General features: G+C 33.9%; 1 protein-coding gene across 4 annotated transcripts in view; it reads right to left on the bottom strand.

Annotated features, from left to right (window-relative positions):
- Positions 1-16,069: 16,069 nt before the first annotated feature.
- LOC128181242 (dopamine receptor 2-like) overlaps positions 16,070-22,579 on the bottom strand; it is a 29,846-nt gene continuing 23,336 nt past the window's right edge. For 3 of the 4 annotated variants that reach the window (XM_052849560.1, XM_052849562.1, XM_052849564.1), the window contains one exon: positions 16,070-18,120. In XM_052849560.1, the coding sequence (XP_052705520.1) occupies positions 16,194-17,600 (1,407 nt within the window). In that variant the 5' untranslated portion in view covers positions 17,601-18,120 and the 3' untranslated portion in view covers positions 16,070-16,193. Of the gene's footprint in view, positions 18,121-20,866; positions 20,894-22,579 lie in introns of all 4 variants that reach the window. The other variant, XM_052849561.1, reaches the window with a different exon arrangement.

Consider the following 22,579-nt stretch of genomic DNA (forward strand, 5'->3'; position numbering starts at 1 on the left):
TAGAATGTGCACCTCACCCACGCCCTGAAACAGAATTAAGAAAATAATCTTAAACCAAAACATGTAATTTGTTAAATTAAAAACAATGTTTCGCTATGCCAAAGTAGGTTTACTTAAATTCAATAATATTTCAATTTCAACGAGAAATCTTTGGCTCTTTTTGAGTGCCGAAGTAATCAGAAATTTCAGACGATGACAATAGAAAAAATCCATGGTTTTTTTTTCTGCAAGACGATATGCGACTGCCAAATGCCAAAGATTACCGTTAGAATACGGAGTGCATTACACTGAAATATGAACAATCTTCCAGCAAATCTTCTAAAATTGTTCATGTTTACTGGAAGGCATAAGTAAATGTCATAATATCAACAGAAAACAAAGACTTAAAACAATGAAATTAAACATTAAAATCATTACAAGAGGTCAAATAAATGTTTCTGTTTCAGTGAGTGACCAATATCGTAGAAAGGCTATTCAGCTAATGAGCACAGGCATAATTTATTTTAAATCGAGACAATATCTTCAATCACAAACCTGGACCACGCAAAACAGTTGATACAAAAACACCGTCAAAATTTTGACCAAATGTCTAAGTTAAGATACGACCTTTTGTATACAAACGGACAAACCCTACTCTCATATTGATTCTACTAGTATATGTAACCTTATCACATCGTATCGTATCGTATCGTATCGTATCGTACGTACATGTATCATATCATAGACCATATCGTATCGTGGAGTAGCGTATCATATCGTATCGTGGCTGGAATGGTTTTTTGACATTATCTTTATTAGTTCTTGGGTGATCTTTGGTTGGTGTCACTGTACTGAAAATAACAAGTGCATAAGGCAATCTGATTCTTTGCTTCATTCATTCTTAGTTAAAAAGCTCAACCAAACAAACGTTCCAAAGACCTCCAAAATTAACACTTTTGTAATCTCATTTCTTGTAGTCTGAAACTTGACATCTAGTTAAAAATTATGTAATATGACTTTTTTTTAAAAAACTAAACAAAAACGAACTGAGTGTGAAATGAAATGCACGTAAATCGGTAACATACTCATCGCTTTAAAGAGAAGAGATTCATCGAAAAGGTGTCTGTAGATTGCAACAGTTGTCTTAGAGTAGCAAGCCCGGATGTTGGAACACTTGGTGTTAATGGCTGTCACACAAATTACAGATTAAAGTCTGTGAGATTGTTACACAGTCACCAAACGTCAGGTTAAGTGTCGGATGTTCTCTGTAAACCCTAGCAAGAAGAGGTTTAGCGTCATCAAAACGTGTGGATGTGGATTCCTAGGAATGGTATTGTCTTTAATGTAGATGCACCGATGGGTGCATCTAGAACTTAAGTTCGTATTATATCTTTTTATAAAGTTAATCATACATCAGAAGATTTGAGGAGTTGCGTCTCCAGAGAAGCATTAAAGGCTATATTGATTAACTGAGTTTTAGCAGAATTTTTGAGTTTTTCCATCATTTTTTAGCAGTTTTCAAATTTTCATGTTCATGCTACATTTGATGGATGCTTGCATGTTGCCAGAAGGGTTAATGAAACGGGGAGTACACTTCAGCCCCAATGGTATTAGGATAGGGTTTATATAAATAACATTATGTAACACTGCTTCCACAAGAGAGTCATTACTCCATCTAAACAAATTTACGAATCCATCATGATTTTTTAAAGAAATCATGTTAATGTGAAATAAACAAAACAAACATTCGATGTTTATCTTAGCGTAAACGTTGCATGTATCCAGTCCTGGACTCTAGCAAAGAGCAATTTAAAAGAAAAACGAAATGATTTGAAAAAAAATTAACCAAATTCAATATTTCATTAAATAAAGTGTTTACTTCTATTACAAGAATTTCAAATACATGTATATATATCGAATAAAAATATTGCCACAAATATATATAACAGGAATATACAATGTAATTATCGCAATTGTCGCACCGACACAGTGAATTGACCGGAAGTACTTATTCTCTGGACCATGTATATTTTCCGTAGCTGCAATGTTGCAATGATATATAATCATACAAAACCCACTAGATGCACTGCAATTCGATTTCTGTCCCAAATTTTGACAGCGTCTTGCAGTGAATTTATTCAGGACACTTGTATTCTAAATGCTAAAACTACTGTCCAAATTTGGATTTTTATTTTTTAAATTTTTGCAATATATGTATGTACGAATTCAACATTATCATATGATATATATATATATATATATATATATATATATATATATATATATATATATATATATATATATATATATATATATATATATATATATATATATACCTGTATATAACACTAGTATTTATAATCGGATAAATATTTTAAGATATATATATATATATATATATATATATATATATATATATATATATATATATATATATATATATATATATATATATATATATATATATTTACCTGTATATAACACTAGTATTTATAATCGGATAAATATTTTAAGATAGCCAGTCGAATAGATTCATGCTGTACATACATGTATCAACGTCATATTCATAATAATATTATCTATCTTCAAATTTTGTACATAAATAATACCCGGTACCAAGCATCTTAATTCCACTTATTTTTCCTTTGTTTTTCTCAACTATATTCTATTGTTACATTGTACCATCAATGTTTGTCAAATTGACTGTTAAAGGAGAGGGCTCAAATAGGCAGATTGCCTGCTGCCCAATCCTATTATGTAATATTTTTTACATGATAAAATATTGTTTGAATAAAAAAAATCTATCTTCAAATAAAATGCTTTTAAGCAACAAAATTATAACCCCCCCCCCCCAAAAAAAAAATTAATATATACTAGTAGATCATAATTGTATTTTGTTGTAATTTTATCATAGTCGGAACATGTTAAACTTCATGATATTGATGCTATATGCATGATAAGTTTGTGATTTTTCGTCTACAATGATCAAAACTGACCAAGAGAGACCATACACGACGATTTAAGTCATTTGGCCTGCCGTGACGTTGTGTATTTCACGGCAAAGACGTCCACTTCAATAAATCTATTAGTTCAATCACGTACATTCCATTCCATTAATTCAACAACAAAGTCCACATCCAGCTGAATAATGGGAGGAAAAAACCCGCAATCAACACTGGTAATAAGTCGGACAGACGTTAGAGAAAATTAGAACTGACCGCTTCCAGCGAAAACCCCATTTAAAATGGCGCGCTCCCGTGTGTGCTGACTTTTTGTAAGAAACATAATGATACTTCTAGAATTCCCCTGTCACCATCAAGAATTTCCAACTCTTCTGACTGGAGTCCATTTTGAACCAAATGACGGATCATAATTGACTCTCGTTTCGTAAAGGAGGGCGGGGGGCGACTCAAGAGACGCCCGTCTAGCGTAAAAACTCGCGTTGGCGAAGCTCTAAATGAAGGAAATTAATCAAAGTATTGTAAATACGGATTACAGTTGTCAGCTAACTTGCCTTTGAAAGAAACCTGATTAAAATTAGACCCTTGATGCTCCCAATTAAGAAGTTGTCGTAGCAACATATCGTTTATAAGGGATATCTTCGAAAGAGTTGCGTGTTGTCTCACTTACTTATCGGAACTACTAGTAAATGAAACCGATGGACGACTTAGTATACAAATGTAATTAAACACGACACGAAATAGATTTAAGGTACAACGATATACTAGAAAATATATCAGAATAAATATTATGCAAGATTCTACTTCTATTCTAACAGACCTGAGTAACGCCGTGCGTTTCAGAAAAGAATACGTACGTGGATAAAAATTTCTAACATCTTTTAATTTTTTTCCATGGGGAACATACACATGTAATAGAATAGTACTATGTAGTACATGTTCAATTCTGAGTGTTTCCTTTTAACAACGTAGTTATAAGTACATTGTATCTTTACAATGATAGAAAATAGATTTTCCTTCGTAAACTTTAATAGATATATAGCTCCTATTCAAGTTGTCAAAGGAATTGAAATCTCTTTTTGGTACGGACATCTATGAAAGTTAGACAAACAAGATAGCTCCCTCAGTTAGGGGTATATTTATGATAATTATGCTTCTTAGTTATCTTTAGTGAAAAAAATAGATGTTCGCTAAATATTTTTGAGCGATAAATCTTTGAGATAAATGCTAAAGTCAGATAAGGTTAATCACAGAATATTAATAATATGCACACATCGTGAAAAATCTATGACAAAATTCTTGAAAATTACTCAGTGAACCCCAAGTGAAGGATATGACAATGGCATTGTTAGATAGTCCTGTTTTGGGACTCTAAATAGAAGTCGTTTACGTAAAACAAGCAACAGAGTCTGTTGTCAGATTTGAACTGATTAAAACAAAGTTGCCATGCACTTGAACTGCATTTTGACTATATGGCAAATTACTGAATGAATGAGAGTGTTCTACGTAATGCATCTCTGTGGGATCTTGGTATGAAATGAACGTAGGAAGGGAATAGAAAAACACAATATAACCGCCAAACACTAGCGATGACTTAGCGGTTCGCGGTGAGAAAGTGACAGAGGGGGTGAGGCTGAAGTCATGAAGCACATAGTTAGGTATCATCAGTACAACCTACAAACTACAGCAACACGTGAGGACTCGGGAAAAATATGAGCATTCATTTTGTATGAATAACTCCGACAATGTACAGGCATAAACTGCACACAGTGCAGAAGGTTTAATGAACTTGTTAAGCTGTCGAGGTCTTTGAAATCAAGAGAGATATGGGACAAGAGGAACAAATACTTGTATAAATATAGAATGCACAAAGAGGTATACATATACGTATATTGTCATGCAGGAAAAAGTTATGAGTAAAAATAGGACATATAATAGAATCAATAGTTAAGTAAGACTACGGTATACAGGATCAGAATAGGTTTAGAACTAAGGAAAACAGACAGCATCGAAGATATTTGAAATAAATACACACAATTTTCTCAGAGCTTTAGAGTTAAAATTGGTCATGAGTTCAAAGAACTTATAATAATTTCGTCTTTTCCCATGTTTTGTGTGTCTCTCACATGTTCTTCCATTGTCACTTTGACATATGCCAATGTGAAACACATTTTTAAAAAAAAAAAAACCACACAATTATAACGACACTTAGAACTGTACAAAGTATTGGTTTCATATGCATTATATTCTGATCAACGTCACAAAAGCCTTAGAATGAGTCTTTATAATTTGGTGTAAAATCATATGTATCTTAATTCTATATTTGTATAATCCGTGATTAATAATTTGTTAGCATGATCAAAAGGTGACCAATGGGCCGGTGTCGTATAATTTAAGGTCCGACCCGTAAAATGGTCCGGCCGGACCTTTAATGTTAACATTTAAGGTCCGGCTTTCCCCTATAAGAAAAGGTCCTACCCGTAGTCACTTGTTAAAATTTCTCTTAAAGTAATTGTTCTTTTTGCTCGTGTACTTGTATTTTAAATGTGTTATTGTTTACATAATCCAGTCGGCCATTTGCGTATTACTTTGTGGAATATCAAATATTCATAGCGGATTAGATTTTGACCAATTGTTTAAGAATCTGAAAAAAAGAAAACCAAGAGTATTTTGACGATAATTTGTACACACCATTTAGTCCCTTTGTTTTTAAATCTCTTCCAGTGTATACGTATTAGCAGAGGGATTCATGACAGGTAATAACGGGTAAAAGAAGCCCTGCAGGCATTCACACCTGTATCAGAATACACCCCTTAACTGAGAGAGAAAAAATGTCTCCGCTGTAGTGCTCTACGCAACTAAGATTGTCAATTTAGCTTTTGCTTTGTTTAATTTTCAGTAGATCAGAAACTTATGGTAATATGCTAATAACTTATACGTCTCTAGGTAGATTTATCACAAGTTTAAGATAATTAATAAAAGGTCGCATATGTGGATTACCGTAACAGAGGATATACGTTGACAATATAGTGTATACATGTACGTAATGTGGTACAGTAAATATAAGAGCGAGAAAAGACAAAAGAAATTAATCAAATGATACGTGTACCTATAATTAAAAAGCATGTTTAAATTGACTACAGGTAAATTGTTTAAAAACGTAATAAAGGTGATAATGTTGTAATAATCTCTCTCTCTCTCTCTCTCTCTCTCTCTCTCATGCGCATGCAATACAGTATAGTTTAAAAAGTGTAAGTGTTTATTTCCGACAGTATTCGATCACCTCATTATTCTAAAAGACTTATTCCCTCTTTCTTTAATCAAACGTACAATACTTTTATATGTATATAATGATGCATACATGTTATTAAGCAAGGATTTGGAAACAAGTAAACACTAGTCTTATTATAAGTAAATCCGTTTCCATCGATAATGTTTAAATTCTATATCACAAAGCGCTTTATTGCAGAAATATATTTGTAAACTGCCTAAAAAAATCCTTGTTGATTTAAGAAAATATTTGTATCTCCATGGAGTAAAATATTGACGCCCTTATCAAATGGATAGTGTCTAGAGTAGCAATCTTGCATTGGTATAGATTAATAACTCTAAATATTCGTATAAATACTTGTTTTGATTTATCCCTATAATCTTTTAATTTAGGGCTAGAACCTAATATTATGGCACAGAAAAGGTAGGGCTATGACCTAATATTATGGCACAGAAAAGGTCCACTTGTTGAAATACCCAATGCAGAAAATTAACATTCATATTGATACTTGCTTTGATTGACCCCGATGTTCTTTTAATTCACAGTATTTTGACCCGATGACCTTTCATTTTTGAGGTAGGACCCAATATCATAGTTCAAGAAAAGGTCCGCCTCGTTAAAAGAACTGCATAGTCATGCATGAATGTAGTGAGTTTGTTATAGATTTTTATTGTGATATTTTTCATTTGAACTACGTAATGTTGGAGTGAACATGAAACTGACTTCAGTTTAGGTTTTATTTTTTAAAATGTACTCAGAGTAGTTACACATTAACTGTAATAATATTAATATAAATAATTTTTTATCGTAATTGAGTTTTATCCTACGACTTTTAAAATGTGACAAACGCATGAAATTCGTTGCAAACGATTGTCCGTTTCGTTGAAATAATCTTAAAATATTAAGGTAGGTTTGTCCTTTATGTCTGACGATGGCAATAACAAATATGTGTGAAAAATAATGAATGCTATATGTGGGGGTAGCAGGCAGGAATCTAGGGTAACATTTTACCGGAGTGTGAACATTTGGCTTTTTCACACAAATATTTTCCACAGGTGCATGAGGAGGACAATCCCCCCCCCCCCCGGTCTGAACCTTTGGTGGTTGACTTTTTTTGGATAGAAATTCTTTTAATTAAAGTCATGTACACAACATGTTCCATTTTAAATATCTATAATTTAACGGAAAATAAACGATTAATGTACCCCCCCCCCCCAACCACCACCATTGCATATGAAAATGAAAAAAAGATCTTTTATATGCAGGTTGGGGTTGTTTTAAATAAATCGGAGCAAGTTGTGTACATGACTTTAAAGGAATTTCTACCAAAACAGTGTCAACTACCCCAGGGATCTAAATTCAAGGGGGGGGGGGGGGTCCTGTTCTCAAGCACCTGTGTTATTTTTTTTTTCTAAGACTGAAGAAAATCGGATCCCTTTAATTTTTTGGCCAGAAGCAAAATGCATATATAGCCGAAGGAATAGGGCTTTTTACTAATCTTACATGTATGTTTTTAATTTCTTATTAACAAATCAATTCCTTTGGATACTCCCCTTCCTTGATTATAATAGTCCGATCCAAATATAAAGTTCCAAATAGAAAGAGGGATTGAAGAACTGATTAATTTATAATAATTAGCATAACTTTCACTTAATAATATACCCTAGTCACAGGGGCGTCCTCTCTCTCTCTCTCTCTCTCTCTCTCTCTCTCTCTCTCTCTCTCTCTCAATGTATTATTTATATATTTGTCATAGAGAGTGGAGCGGATACGATGCCCCTGTGCCCTAGTGCAAATAAAAAGTAGCAATGATACCGTTGTAATTGAATTGTAAAGAATATTTGATTTTAAAAAGGGTAACGTTTTTAAGCGTGTATCGTATTGGAAAGATGTGCAAAAAGAGGACTTTGGAAATGTCCATTGTTTACATGATTATTTCAAACAGTCAAAAACCTGAAGGTGTGAACCCCTTTCACCTGCAGGGTGGATTGTATATACAACACCTGGTTCAAGCCATTGTTTGATTTATGACACCAATCAGTTTCATTTCCTGTTTATATAAGATAGACCGGCAAAACTAAGGTTGAAATGAGAATCCAGTTTTAAACAGTAATAATTTTTGTGATTTATTTGTGTTCACCAAGCTACATGTATAAGTATTTTCATTAAAACTCTGTGCTGGATATTTACTGACTCGCCTCGGGTAGGTACTCCTTTATAAGAATTACAAAATAATGCCACTTATTTTGTAACAAAATAGTCGAAATTGAAAAAATAAAAATGAAAAAATATACCCCGGACCTTTAATGTTAGGCGGACCTTTTCTTATACGGGCCGGACCCTTTTAGAGCAAAGGCGGACCCTAAATGTTAACATTAAGGGTCCGCCCCGGACCATTTTACGGGGCGGACCTTAAATTATACGACACCGGGCGCTTCCTATGCACATTTTAGCAAGGATTTGTATTTTGTAATATACGACACACTTAAACATAAATTGCACGTGTCACTATAATAAATGATTTACTTACTTGCAATGTACTCAGTATAGAGTCTCGTAAATTTAAAATACTTGAATTGGACCCATGATTATGATTTACCTCGTTGTGCCAACACAGAATAGCAAAAATAATTGTACAATGATAGTACATACTGTGTACATGCATTTAGTTGTTGTTGTCATTTTTTATTTGAAATGCAAAAACTTCAGTTTTGCAAAATGCGAAGGGGTTGAAATACGTTACAGCACCACTAAGCTGTGGCAGACGTTTGTTGAAGTTCAATGTCATAAAAATCTTAGGTACATTGTAGGCAAAACTAAAAGATTGAATAAACCTCATTGATAGTTTATATTATCTTATTAGTATCATATTATACATATGTACTAAGTACATGTACATGGGTTCAGTTAGATCTCATATTTACATATAATTCCTTACATTCATAAGTTATACTGCTGTATCTATATGTGCATTGTATTTAAACATAGTGAAGAGGTAAATATCATCAAATGTTTACAGTATATTGTTTTTGGTTCCATGCAAAATCATCTCTGACCTTTGGATTTATACAATTTACTGCAATTTCCCATTTTCTAATGCCCTCGCACTAAAACATTATTCTACTGCACTTAAACATTGACATTTGTATTGATATGTGATTTATACGATGTTAGAATCTGTTTATCAGACTCCGATAAAAGTAATCTCTATATTCTGATTATGCAGTCTTCCTTTTAAACAGCCGGATAGATTGGTTCCGGCATTTCTTTTTTAATCCTATTTGGTCCGTTCGCCGGATTAGACATTACAAATATCATCGTTTTAGTAGTCCCAATTGGCACACATATCACAGAAATTATTTAGAATGTGTAAAATCAAATTAGGACAGTTTGCTTAAAGGATAGAAAATATATAATATATAATCTAGGAAAGAAAGAGCGTATATCGGTGTTTGGAATTGAAGTGGACAGTGAATTGATATTATGATAAAGTTTATGCCTTCCAATCTTTACTAAAATAGTGTCTCCAAGCAAAGGCATTTCAATCAGACGACCGATTATATGCAATGCACTGAGAAATTGCTGCTACCTTTATTGCTACTTGATGTTTATATATACCATCACAACCTTGTAATGAAACTTCAGAATGGGATCAAATTAAATTATTATACGACAAACATAACCCGAAACAAAAAGGACAATCATAGTATTTGTTGATAAAAATGCTTATTTGATTCTTAGACTGCTAAAAGATAACAACATATACATTGGTTTACCACATTTGACTTCTAAAACAAAACTGTCACAGTTGCAAACTTAGGTCTGCAACTTTTGAACAAAACAACAACAAATGCTTGTTTAATTTTACGAGAAATGCATGATTTTTACACTAAGAACTTTATGTAACACTACATGATTTTTAAAGCACACGAACAACTAATACTACATGTACATTGTAATTCACGTCTAAGGGTTTATAAACACGAAAAAAGTTAATGCATGTTAAATTGTACGTACATTTTCAACACAACAACCTTTGCTTCTTTACAACAACAACAACAACAACAACAACTAAAGTTATTCTATTTCTACTTCTTACAACAATATCAAATAGTAGTTTTCTTATACGACTTCTAATACACAAAACAATCATTGACAGTTTACTTTTACGGCTTCTAAAATACCACATTAAATAATAACTTTCATCGGCAACATTTAAAACACAAGGACAACTATTGCTACTTCACTTCTACGACTTCTTTAACAAAACAATAACAATGATGATTGTCTTCTACAACCTCTGTAACACTCAATACACAGACTACCAATGTATACTTACATATGTTATACCACAGTTAATATTTTTAACAAATGCATGGAATTTGTGTATTTGATAGGTACAACCATAAACATTATTATACATTTCATACTGAAATTGTTCATACTGAAATGCTTCATTTGAAAAGGGAACTATAATTGCCTAGTAACCCCTTAAGGTTTATATATCAAATGAGACACATACTGTTTTCTTTAAGTTCATCTGTAGTATATAAATAATTTGTTCTGCCATTCCTGAAAGTGATTTGTCGCCCTTGATCATAGTCGGTGAGGTAAAGTGCGCGCTAATTTACGAAAAAAACTACAGAGGATTATAACTGACAAAATGTCAATGAAATGAAACGATGAGAATGTGAGAGATGAAAATGACCTGATGCTAATTTCAGAGCACACATGAAACACGTGCTGGAGTGGTAGATAAGATAGCAATGGTGCTTCAGGATTGTGTTATACGGGTAAGCGTACAAACAAACGATGCTAATAAAAAAATCCGTAGAATCAAAGAGTGAATTCCATTTCGTCAACCACAATATCACGGGTTACGCTGACACCGAATAAGAAATTATCATTTTTTAAAGCTAAGACACAATATAGAAAAATATTCTTATACCTTAAGCAAGTGCATGTACATTATCCGCTTTGTACATTTTCGCCACATGCATCTGTTGTTTAACAATTTTATGAATCATTTGCAAAAAATGAATAATTTTACGTTTAAAAAAAATCTACCGAAAAATGAGAGCATGATTTAAAAACAAAAATTCTTGCTCAGAAAATATCCGACACCATTTTGTTAAGCTATCTTTCGTGTTATGATACTTTTCAACAATTAACTAACAATACAATTATCATTCAGATATAATCAGTTCAAGTGTTACTGTCACGTCTGGGTCAGCTTTTACAGACATGAAATATTGTTTCTACTCAGAGTAATTTTTTTCTAATGGAAATGTATTTGTCGAAAAATGTTTTAAAACACAGTGCGGGCACAGTTGTTATGAAATGTAGTGTCAGATATTCCCGATGAGAATAAAAAGCAGCGTTATTGCAGAAATTCTGCTCGGTTAAAAACATCTTTCCTTGAAAATTTATTCACATACAAAGGATTTCAAATAAAGAATCTAAAATAGCAGGAATGTGGTGAGTATAGAATAAAAAATAGAAATATAAACGTATCACCCCTGATCAACCAAGAATGGTTTATTGTGACGTAATACTCCATACACTCTTCCTTTGTTTGATTGCAAATGAGTAGACAAAACAAAGTCTGTCATAAAACCCAGGGGATCGCCACATTCTATCCAAGATGTGCAGGTCTCATTCATTCCAATATCCATCAACATTAGCCAGGTTGCATGTCTTGGAATTTTGTTTCCATATCACGTGCGTTTTGGCAGCAGGCTATATGATGGCGCTTGAGGTTTTTATAAATAGCGTGATGCAGCATTTGCAATTGCTATAACATGTTCAACGCTTAAGGTAATTGATCAATCGCTCTTCAAACTGTAGAACCAACAGAGACTGTTTATATGTTCTGATAGGCTGAAATGAACACTTGTCATTAAGAAAACTATTTCGCGTTATCTCATCGCAGGTTTCGCACTTTCACTAACCTCATCCTAATTAACTAGAGCCATGAAGAAAACATTAAGTTAATACTCTCTTAAAATACATGTATACAAAATTGATTATCAGATTTCAAGGTCTCTGAAATAAAAGACGGAAACGGTATATAGGAATAACAATGTTCATGCATTACGTGCACTTCATACGCCACTTATATACATGTAGATATCCCTGACAGTTAATGTACATGGGTTGAACACAATCTAACATTTATCAGAGCAGCGATTTCAAGATCGGTTACACCTTCTTCTTTTTATCTATTTGAAAATAAAAATGTTTCTAATCTTGACACCAATCTTATCAACGAAGCCAGTTCGCTCTCCGTGACAGGTAATTTGTGCCCTTGAAATAGTTTTTTTCTGATAAAACAAAACAACTATCCATCATTCTATTTCTATTGTATACTCAATTTGTTAACTGGGATTCAAATTGAAAATGTTACTATACTTCATGAACTGTATGTATATACTCCAGTACCATGATATGATAAAAACAATCAATAATATACAAGGAGTATGTGAAATTTCATCACTAAAATTCATATGTAGGGAAATCTTTTGAACAGTAGTAAAGTAATGTTATTGTTTACGATATGCTATTATTTTCAAAGAACGGTGTTTTGAATTCACATGCATCCTCGGGCAAATAAATATTTGTCCAACAATTATTTACTAGTATTTGATACCAAAAATAATTTCCAAAGCGCAATGGTGTTGTTTGATAAAAGTATTTTTGTACTGGTGAAAATACCAACAGTGTAAAACTCTAACAAAATACCTTGTTTACGGAGACTTGGCATATTTGACCATTTTCCCGTCAAACTCAGATTAATAAAGAGGGTCGCATTGCCATCGATATTTATGTCACGTGATTGATATTATTACTTCCAAGAATATGAACTTAAAAGAAAAAATGGAAAGACGGCTTAAAATCAATGCATCTGGATTGTTTCCAGTCTTTTGCGCATGCGTAATTTTAAACAAGGAAGGGAAAAGTCAATATGTTTACAACATTTTTTTTTCTTCATTTTTGGGGGTGTTTTCTCTTGTGACTGGTCTATCTATTTTGTCTATGGTTATGTTCCCTTAGTTTATATTTGTTTAAATAATGAAACTGAATTAAAATTTTGAGAATAATTCCATACAAATTATATCTTTAATAATAAACCGAATGAAATTAATCGTTGCGAACCGACCTATAAATAAAGATAATTTTCAAGAATATATTCTGTCATAGTGACTTTCTCTCAGCTGTTTTATCGGTGTAAATGTCTAATAAAATGATTTATTATAAAACATTAAATTAATATAATACTATTTTACTGGTTTATTCTTTATAACGATTTCAAAGACAAAAATCAAAATATGTAAACATGAAGGACAGACATTAACAACAAATATTAATATTTTCATGATCCAAAATAAAGCTTTGATATATGGCATATTACAATTTGTATTATTATACTTTCATGTTAATTACTGAAATCTGATTGGCTTAGACGCAGTTGATAATCCGTTCTATCACCCTCAGCGTTAGCAACACACTTGACAACGGGTAACACAACGACTTGTTACATGCGCGTAAATTATGCGCGTACGGTTCGCGGTAGAATTCATGTCATTTCTATATAAAAGCAGTAAAATTTTCTCTAAAATTAAGACATTCAGTATAATGAAATAATTAGTGCCTGTTTGATAGGCTAACTGTTGAAATTGACACCCCTCGAAAACCATTGTCAACCTCCGCTTCGCGTCGGTTAACAATGGCTTTCTCGGAGTGTCAATTTCAACTCGGGCACTTTTTATATAACTGTCGTATTAAATAAAAGTGAATCACTTATACTCACATGTAAATACTGAGGATGAAATCTGAGGACCAGATCTTGTTCCACGACTATATTTACGTTCTCAAAAAATGCCTGTGGTAAATCATATATTTTTGGTTGTTTCATTTAAAAAAAAATGTTTATTAAATTATAACAGCACGAAAAATGTCTTCGATGAAAGTGCCTCAACAATGGTTTAGATGTTATTATATATTTAATTAATAAAACTCATGAAGACACATCTCTTTGTAAGAAAATGATAAGGTCTATAATTAATGTTCATGGTAAAGATCAAGAGAGACAAATGTATGTTTCGTTATAAATATAGCATATTCAATGTACAAAAGGTAGGATTTTCCCCTTTGAATCACAAGTACTATATATTCTTTTTGCACTAAATGCTATAAATTCCAACTCTTATTAAAAATCTGACGTCTAGCCTTCTCAACTCTTGACAACAAACAGTGGCCCCTTGCTGGAAGCCGGCTTCCGTTGCTTTATGTTCGGAAACTGTAATAGATTGGAACGCCAATGGTAATTTAATTAATTTGACGAGGAGGTGAAAATTCACCTTCAAAGAACCTTATCTTTCCCAGCATCCTTCAACAAGGTGCTATCGGAAAGCCGGATCAGACCTGTAATTAAACACACAACTAACTTTTTGCCCCCAAACCCCTCAAGTTGGATGTAAGCATATTGTCATTTAAACAGAAAAAAGGGACAACGGGTTCGAAATAGAATGCTTTTATTGAAAACAACCACAGAACAGTCTGCTTTTAATGGCTGTTCCGGAGGATTTACATGATTTTTTATATCTTTGTTTACGTATGTATCCAATTTCATTATCTGTCAGAAAATGACAAAGATTCATATCAGCAGTCGTAAAGAGAAAGGGGTACAGCCTGTAATAGCATGTGAGCACCAAAGCGTTGTTGGTACACCGAATCATTGTCGAGTGTGGTTATAAGACACGCAAGGAGGGCACACTTAGGATACATTTGACAGACCGGTAAATGGGTTGTTTATACGTTTCTGTCTATAATCCAAACTGGTAAAACACCTCTTGTTGAATCGATTAGCGGAAGATTTATTCTTTCCACAATGGCACTGATTATTTGTACAGCTGCGCTAAGTCTCCCCAGAAAAAGGGTCATATACACAATTAAGGGTACTTTGGAGGAAATTGTGGTTCTTGGAATTGACATGAGATGTATAACCAATATAGCTGTACAAGATCTTTTTGTGTCTGGGTTCGGTTTTTGTCACTTAACATTCTCTAGGCAAACACAAAATATCAATTTTACAAATCGCCGGATTTATTGTTTTGCAACTATATAACTCGAAATATTTCTTTAAACACATGAAACGTTTCCCAAATTTCTTATTCATAGTTTTCACATAACTGTTTTTTTCTTAAAACTGCAATTTAATGGTCTACCAATGCGTAAAAAACCAAAATATATTTTGCGTGCAGAAGGTATATGTCATTTTGTTAACGTATCAAAGCACTTTAAGATGACAGCAGCGTACTTAAGACTCCTATCTTATGAATACATATTTTACGGTAAATAAATCGAAACAAAAAACAAGCATTGACCTTTATGAAAAGTCTGCAACTCAAAACTACTTAACAGTCCTCGTCTTTTCAGAGTTATTGAAACACATAATCGAATGTCAAACTTTCTTGACCTCAAACATTTTCTGAATCGTTAGATATCGAATATTATTTATTAATTATTTTTCAAAATATGCATTAAAGTGACTGTTGCTTAATTATATGTTTATGTTGCTGAATAGACAACTGTTTGAAAAAATCTTCATTGACATACTAGAAAGTACATACACCAAATATATAAAAATTGCTTTCTGAACAGTTTAACTCATCGGTCTGTTAGACGATGTCCATGTTATTCACATGTTTTGCGTTTTTTAAGAGGGGTGGGGGTGGGATGGGGTGGAAGTCTGCATAGCAACGAAAGACAATTACACTATTGTTCAGAGACAATTTCACGCCCCTGTCACTCACACATGTATTTTTTTCAAAATTTGCTAAAATCAGAAGAGAGTGCATAAAAAATCACATATATTTTATTTTTTCACTTGATCACCTTTCATATTATACAATATCAGTTGAAGACGCAAACGTTGAGATGATTCCGATGAGTAAATTAGCCTCGTTCCGATAACGTACAAGTCAGCTTCGTTCGGCTTGAGCTGTCACTACGAAACTTGACGAGGAAGAACATTTCTTTGATTGGTACGTGTTGTGATACCGGAATTTGTTCTTAGGACATAAACAAAATATAATTTTTCCGAAAGCTCGCCGAAAGTCTTTCATCGATAAAGCGTAAATGATGGGGTTCATGCCTGAATTGATGTATCCCAACCACGTAAAGAGCGGGAACAAAATGTCTTTATGTGTTAAACACTTGTCATGACATATTCCTTCCAATATATTGAACACAAAAAATGGTACCCAACACAAGATAAACACCCCTACCACTATTCCCAGAGTTTTGGCGGCCTTCTGTTCTCGAGCGACCTTAGTCAGTTTTTTGCTGATTGCGAATTGACGTATTCGCTTCGTGATGCACCTAGTAGGGCGGTGGTTTGAGGTATCCGAATGTCTTTTACCGTTTTCTACCAGAGAATCACGCTCACTCTCAGACAAACATTTCTCAAAGGACTGTCCATATTCGTCCGAGGACTGCCGAGACATGTTGGTACCGGTATTACACCCTCCGCGGTGTATTCGTAACGTCATCACTTCACGGTTTCCGCTGGCACCGTTGGTTGCCCTTAACGTTTTTTGGCCAACTTTTAAACTACGAATTTGCGCGGTGGCGGCCATGTATATTCTCCAGTAAACAAACATCATAATGATAGATGGACAGTAGAAGGAAACTAGGGATGAAATAATTAAATAGGCACTATCAGATGTAAATATACATTCATTTTCTGCTGAAGGTGTATCGGGGGTGACGGCTTTCCACCAAGCAATGGCAGGGAACGAGATTCCAGCAGAGAGCAGCCACACTAACGCAATGGATAACCACGTTCTACACGCCGTCATTCTAGATGCGTATTTTATGGGGTCCGTTATTGCCCAATAACGGTCAAGAGAAATACCACATAAGTTCAGAATGGACGCTGTACTGGCTAAAACATCAAACGAATGCCACATGTCACACCATTCGGGACCAAACAACCAAACTTGTCCAGTCATTTCCATGGTAATTGCAAACGGCATCACTATACTACCGACCATTAGGTCCGCCACTGCCAGAGAGACGATGAAGTAATTGGTGACCGTCCTAAGGTATAGCTCTTTTGATACAGCGGCGATGACTAGAATGTTCCCGGCAACAGTGATAAATGAAAACATTGCCAGGACGACGCCAATCGCCGCCTCACCGGGGTGATATGTGCTCTCGTTCATTGTTTTCTCCGTTGTTGCGTTCAACGTTAAGTTATCAAACAGGCCATTTGTTGTCACACTATCAGAGAGCATCGCATAGGAATGCGAAACGTTTTCATGGTTTATAGTTGTCAACTGCAAGAAATGAAATGACGTGCTTTTTTCGGTGTCTGAATACGACATGAATCTGTTTTGTGAACTTTGGTTCCCGCGAGCTGTAGCAGAACAGGAGAAGAGGCCCACGCTGAGATTCCAAGGAATCGATGCCTAGAAATACATCGCGGCAAAAAAAAGTTTCATACAGGTATCACAGAATAAATAACCTTAGCGTGAAAACAAAGCGTCGGAACCCATATCCTTCTCCCTGTACCATAGGGGGATGGAATCAACTGCTAATGCCTTTCACTAGCCTTTTAATTAAGTATCTGGTATTTCTTGCAGCAAGCATACATAAGAAATTAGATTTCAGACATCTTGAATTGAAAGTTATTAGTGAAAAATGTGATCCAATTTTCAAACTGCAATTTCTGAATAAACACAGTCCGGGTATTGTTTTCGTATGTTGGCCGTCTTCAAATGCCGACCTCCTTTCCAGTAGTAATGAAGCTATTCACTGTACGAGAGTCCACGCAAAGTGAATTACGATGCGACGAGGACAATTGACATACTGTATGTCGCAGACCATTACAACTCCTGAAGTATCCTGAAATTATAAAGAAGAATTCTGTCACATCAAGTTTATTGGCAGATTAAATAGTCAGACGTGTCCGGAGATAAAAATCAGATCACATAATTAGGATGCACGGTCTTAAAAAAAGAAGAAATATGCCATCTTCATATATCTAAAAAGATGAAAGAGGGTCCTAATCACTAGATTATCCTCGAGAGAAACGGTTTTGTAACGCAGTTCGCCACTTATTTATATTTCGTTGTCTTGTGGCCAATTCTCAGAGAGGAAGTCACGAATCAAATAATGTCGTAGGCTAATTTAAGCTCGCGGGTCTTGTGAAATTTTAGTGACGCGGGTATTTGTATTTACAAGAAAATGAATGAACATTTCTCGGGGATTTTTTTGTTGTCAAAACGTCATAGAATATTAGCAAAAGAAGAAGCTTCCTGAAATGTCACAATGATACACTGGGAGTGCGATTGGTAAACAATAGGACGCAGTTTCCTTTCTACAAACGACAATGAAGAGTGAAATATTTGTATAGCTCGGATAATCAGTGGAAAAGGCCGCCAGATCATTGATTTGACCCGAATATTTCACATTTTACTCAGTATCACTGTAAAACTAATACAAAAAAGCTCTTGAAAATAAGAAAAAAAACACGATTTTTCATGCATTCAGAAACAGAAATTTGCAAACCACCTATCTGCAGGAATCCTGTATTGGAACCATTATAGCATTGAATGATTTATTTTTGACGTCGTCGTGTCAATAACTGCCGTCAGGTGAGCAGACAAATTGAATAACGCGCGTTAGCGCGTTATGATAATTTGTTTGCTCACCTGACGGCAGTTATTGACACGACGACGTCAAAAATAAATCATTTAATGCTTATATTTACATTCCCTTACTGAAGAAATCAATTGTTTACTTAAATAAATCGATATAAAGTGCAGATCACGGAGGGAGTGAGTAAGTAACAGCAAGAACAGCTGTTTTGCAAAACCGGTTCAAACTGGTTTTCACATAGACCGTTGAGATGTGATCGACGAGCATGAAAATATAATCCATGATAAATAACTCTTGAAATGTTGTTTTTAACAATTTTGTTGTTGAATAATTATAAAACATGGTGTTTTGACAACATTCATGCAATGCATTTTTAACAGATAACATAGGAATCACTGTTTGAGAACTACTTATGTAAATTACTCGTAAATTCATACGCAGTGAATAGGTGTTGCATTTAGAGGCATTTAAACATCACGGAATTTAATGGAAAAACACAGTAGAATGTAAATATTAAATGGTAAATCCTCATTACGATATCAAAAGATAACGGTTATTAGCACACGGTGAGGCATTAGTTGTATCATATGAATTTTTCTATTCCTGCATCGGTAATAATCAGCCTTATTGCACACGGTGATTTTTTTCTCACTGAACAATATTCTTCTTTAGTTTAAACATCTTTATATGAATAATACGAAACTGCAAAGAACAGCAATTATTCCTACACAAGTTAACTTCTTTCGTCATTTTTCTATGATTTTTCTTGTAGTACACTGGTACTTTATATTCATAAGTGCTTTTATACTTCCTTCCTGTTGATTAGACTATTAATTGAAATAAGGCGGGTCAGATAAGTCATTCAAGTTTCGAGGAAATAAAAGTTCGGAGATGTGACTTTCATGTTGTAATATAAAAGAACTTTAATCGTTTGATTGCCTGTACTTGAAGAACTCATTGTGTGGTCCAGTCTTTATGTTTCAGAGACAGACATATCCAACATTTCGTAAACATGTAATATTTATCTATGTTAGGAGCACTGGCATATGGATGATTTCATTATGGGTGAATGCCAGTGAGGTATTTGACGGGAATTCTGCAAAAAGTACGTAAGGGCGTGGATTAAGAGAAACCAGAGGTGGTATTGATGGGGAAAGATTATATTGACATAAAATTATATTTTTTCTGACATAAAAGTCCCATCTTGTTATCCTAAGGCATTATGGAAAAGGGAGTTGTGCGTCAAATTTTTACAAGGGATAAAAAAAATCGGATAGCTGTATGAATAAAATAAAAGGTTTGACAAATAGAATTTTAAGAATGACTAAAAATATATAATCAAATTAAATCTTCATTTTTTTCTGTCGTTTTACATCTACCATTGCCAAAGAGTAACAGATAAATCAATTTGTGTATAGTATAGTTACACTATCTGATAACACTTTTAATTTGAAAATAACAAATTAAATATCATGCGTGCATTATCGGCGCATAATCGACGTATTTTGCAAACATGTCACAGAACTCTCCTGATTTTCCCGTTTCGCCGTTAACTCATTCTTACACCAATTGTTCCTGTTTCGGAACAAGTGTCATTGTAAGGAAGTCCTCCACATAATTTGACCCTCCTCGATGTAAATGCAATACCGGGAAGTTCCAAACGAACGGATACCCAGTTATTAATTATCTTGTTTACCATGCAAAATATTGACTGCATATTGATTAATAAGCAAGTGCCCGTTTTACAGGGAAAAAAATAGCTCTATTACGAATCGCGATAAAGCTATATTCTCATATGATCACTAATTGGCCTCAAGAAAAGACATTTATTACCCTTGAAACTGCCTATTAATATATTTCCATCTCTGAGTCAAGTGGTTAACCAAATTAATAGATTATCAATTAGTGACTATATCTACTCAAAGATTAATTTCTACGGAAAACTAACACCACGCAAGCTATTTAGCGTCATATTATAAGTGCCACTTACGAAATGTGTCTTTTCCTGTGCTATTTCCTTCAAATGGGTAAGATTTGTACAGTTAATGTCATTAGCAGAAACTTGGTGTCGAATTCGAAAGTTGATGATATATTTAAATAATTACAAATCTAAAATCATGGACGTCTGCAATGTCTTTTCTTAAACATTTTAGATTAGTGATTTGGTGTCGAGTTCGAAAGTTGGCGATTTTACACAATTGCTGATCTAAGACAATGGTTGTCTGAAAGGCTTTTTCTTCATCATTTTAGATAAGTGAAATCGATAAGTATCACAATTATGGTTGCATTTTGACTTGAACTAGTTCTATGGATGAATTTCTTGCTCTTACAATAAAGTGCTAAATTATAACAAAAATGTGTTTGGTTTGATCCCTAAATCCACTTTGCAACATTAGCCTTGGCTAAATGCGAAACGAGGTTTGGAATAAAAAAAAATGTAATGTTAGAAATATATTCCTCCCTAAGCTTATAAGTAATATGGGTTCATGTCTACAGGAAATATACCGGAATGCAAGGTGTGAGAGGAATAATTAGGTCAAAAAGATTCCAATGGAATCATAAGGCTGGGAATTCCCGAATTAATGACAGATAAAAGGAATCATAGAGACGTAAAGATTAATTTATATCGCAGATGAAATATTTTTTTTTCAGTGAATGCTTGATAGTTTAGGTAATCCTACATTGCACATTATTGCACAGATTATTTACAAGGAAAATATAATCAAAGTCTCTGACAAATTACTTTAAAAAAAAAGATTGTTATTGAATCTGCGTTGTCATTTTTTTACCAAAAAAACCATCTTCCTATAACGGTATAATGGCGACGAAATGGGGTATTCTAGTATTCGAATGTAACTCCGCACTTCTGGTCGCTCTGTGTATCCGGGACAACGCCGATCGGGCTGACACAACGCAGAGCCACAGAAGTTGTAACTCATTCTAAACTGTCGATAAGAATTTTGTTTTTCCTGATCTTCAGAAAGCGTTAATCCCTCGAAATCCGCGGTTCACATGAAGCGCCGAGTCGCGATGGAAAGCTTTCATTACGGCCCTATCTGCATTCACTGAAGTTCAATTCGCTTTCAGTCAATGCAAACAGTTCGTCAATAGAATGAATGGAGCATCCGTGGTCCTCGACCAATCGCGCAATATGGAGAATAATTCATACGAATAAATTCTCTTTTCTCCTAATTAATTAATCACTATAGAATTTTTTAAGTCTTGTTCCTGGGACAGTAAAAATGCATGTTTGATACAACACACATAATTAAAGAAGCTTGTTGCATCGTAGATCTCCATCCCATTTATCAGTCTACAAGACACGGCGACTTATCATCATTCATATTGTCACACAGAAATTTCCAATGCTCTTGAAAGAGTAGTAGTTCTGAACACGTCATTTAACGTGGTTTCTACTTCCTGTCTCAAAAGAGAGTGAAATGTGGTACGATTCCTATTTGATCGAAACTTTAGAAACGTACTTCCAAATTTCGAATTGTTGAAAAGGCATATTTATGAAAATGTAATATTTGTCCTTAAAATATCACTAATTCGTAACAAAAAGCAGCATTGCTCAAAACATTTGTAATATGGTTTAAAGTAGCATGCGTGAAAGATAGCCTTGAAATCATAAAAACTCATTACAAGCGGACAATTATTACATGAGAATATACAATTTGTTAATTAAAGTTTTAAACTTACG

This window comes from Crassostrea angulata, chromosome 4 (genome assembly GCF_025612915.1).
Source record: "Crassostrea angulata isolate pt1a10 chromosome 4, ASM2561291v2, whole genome shotgun sequence".
Lineage (NCBI taxonomy): Eukaryota > Metazoa > Mollusca > Bivalvia > Ostreida > Ostreidae > Magallana > Magallana angulata.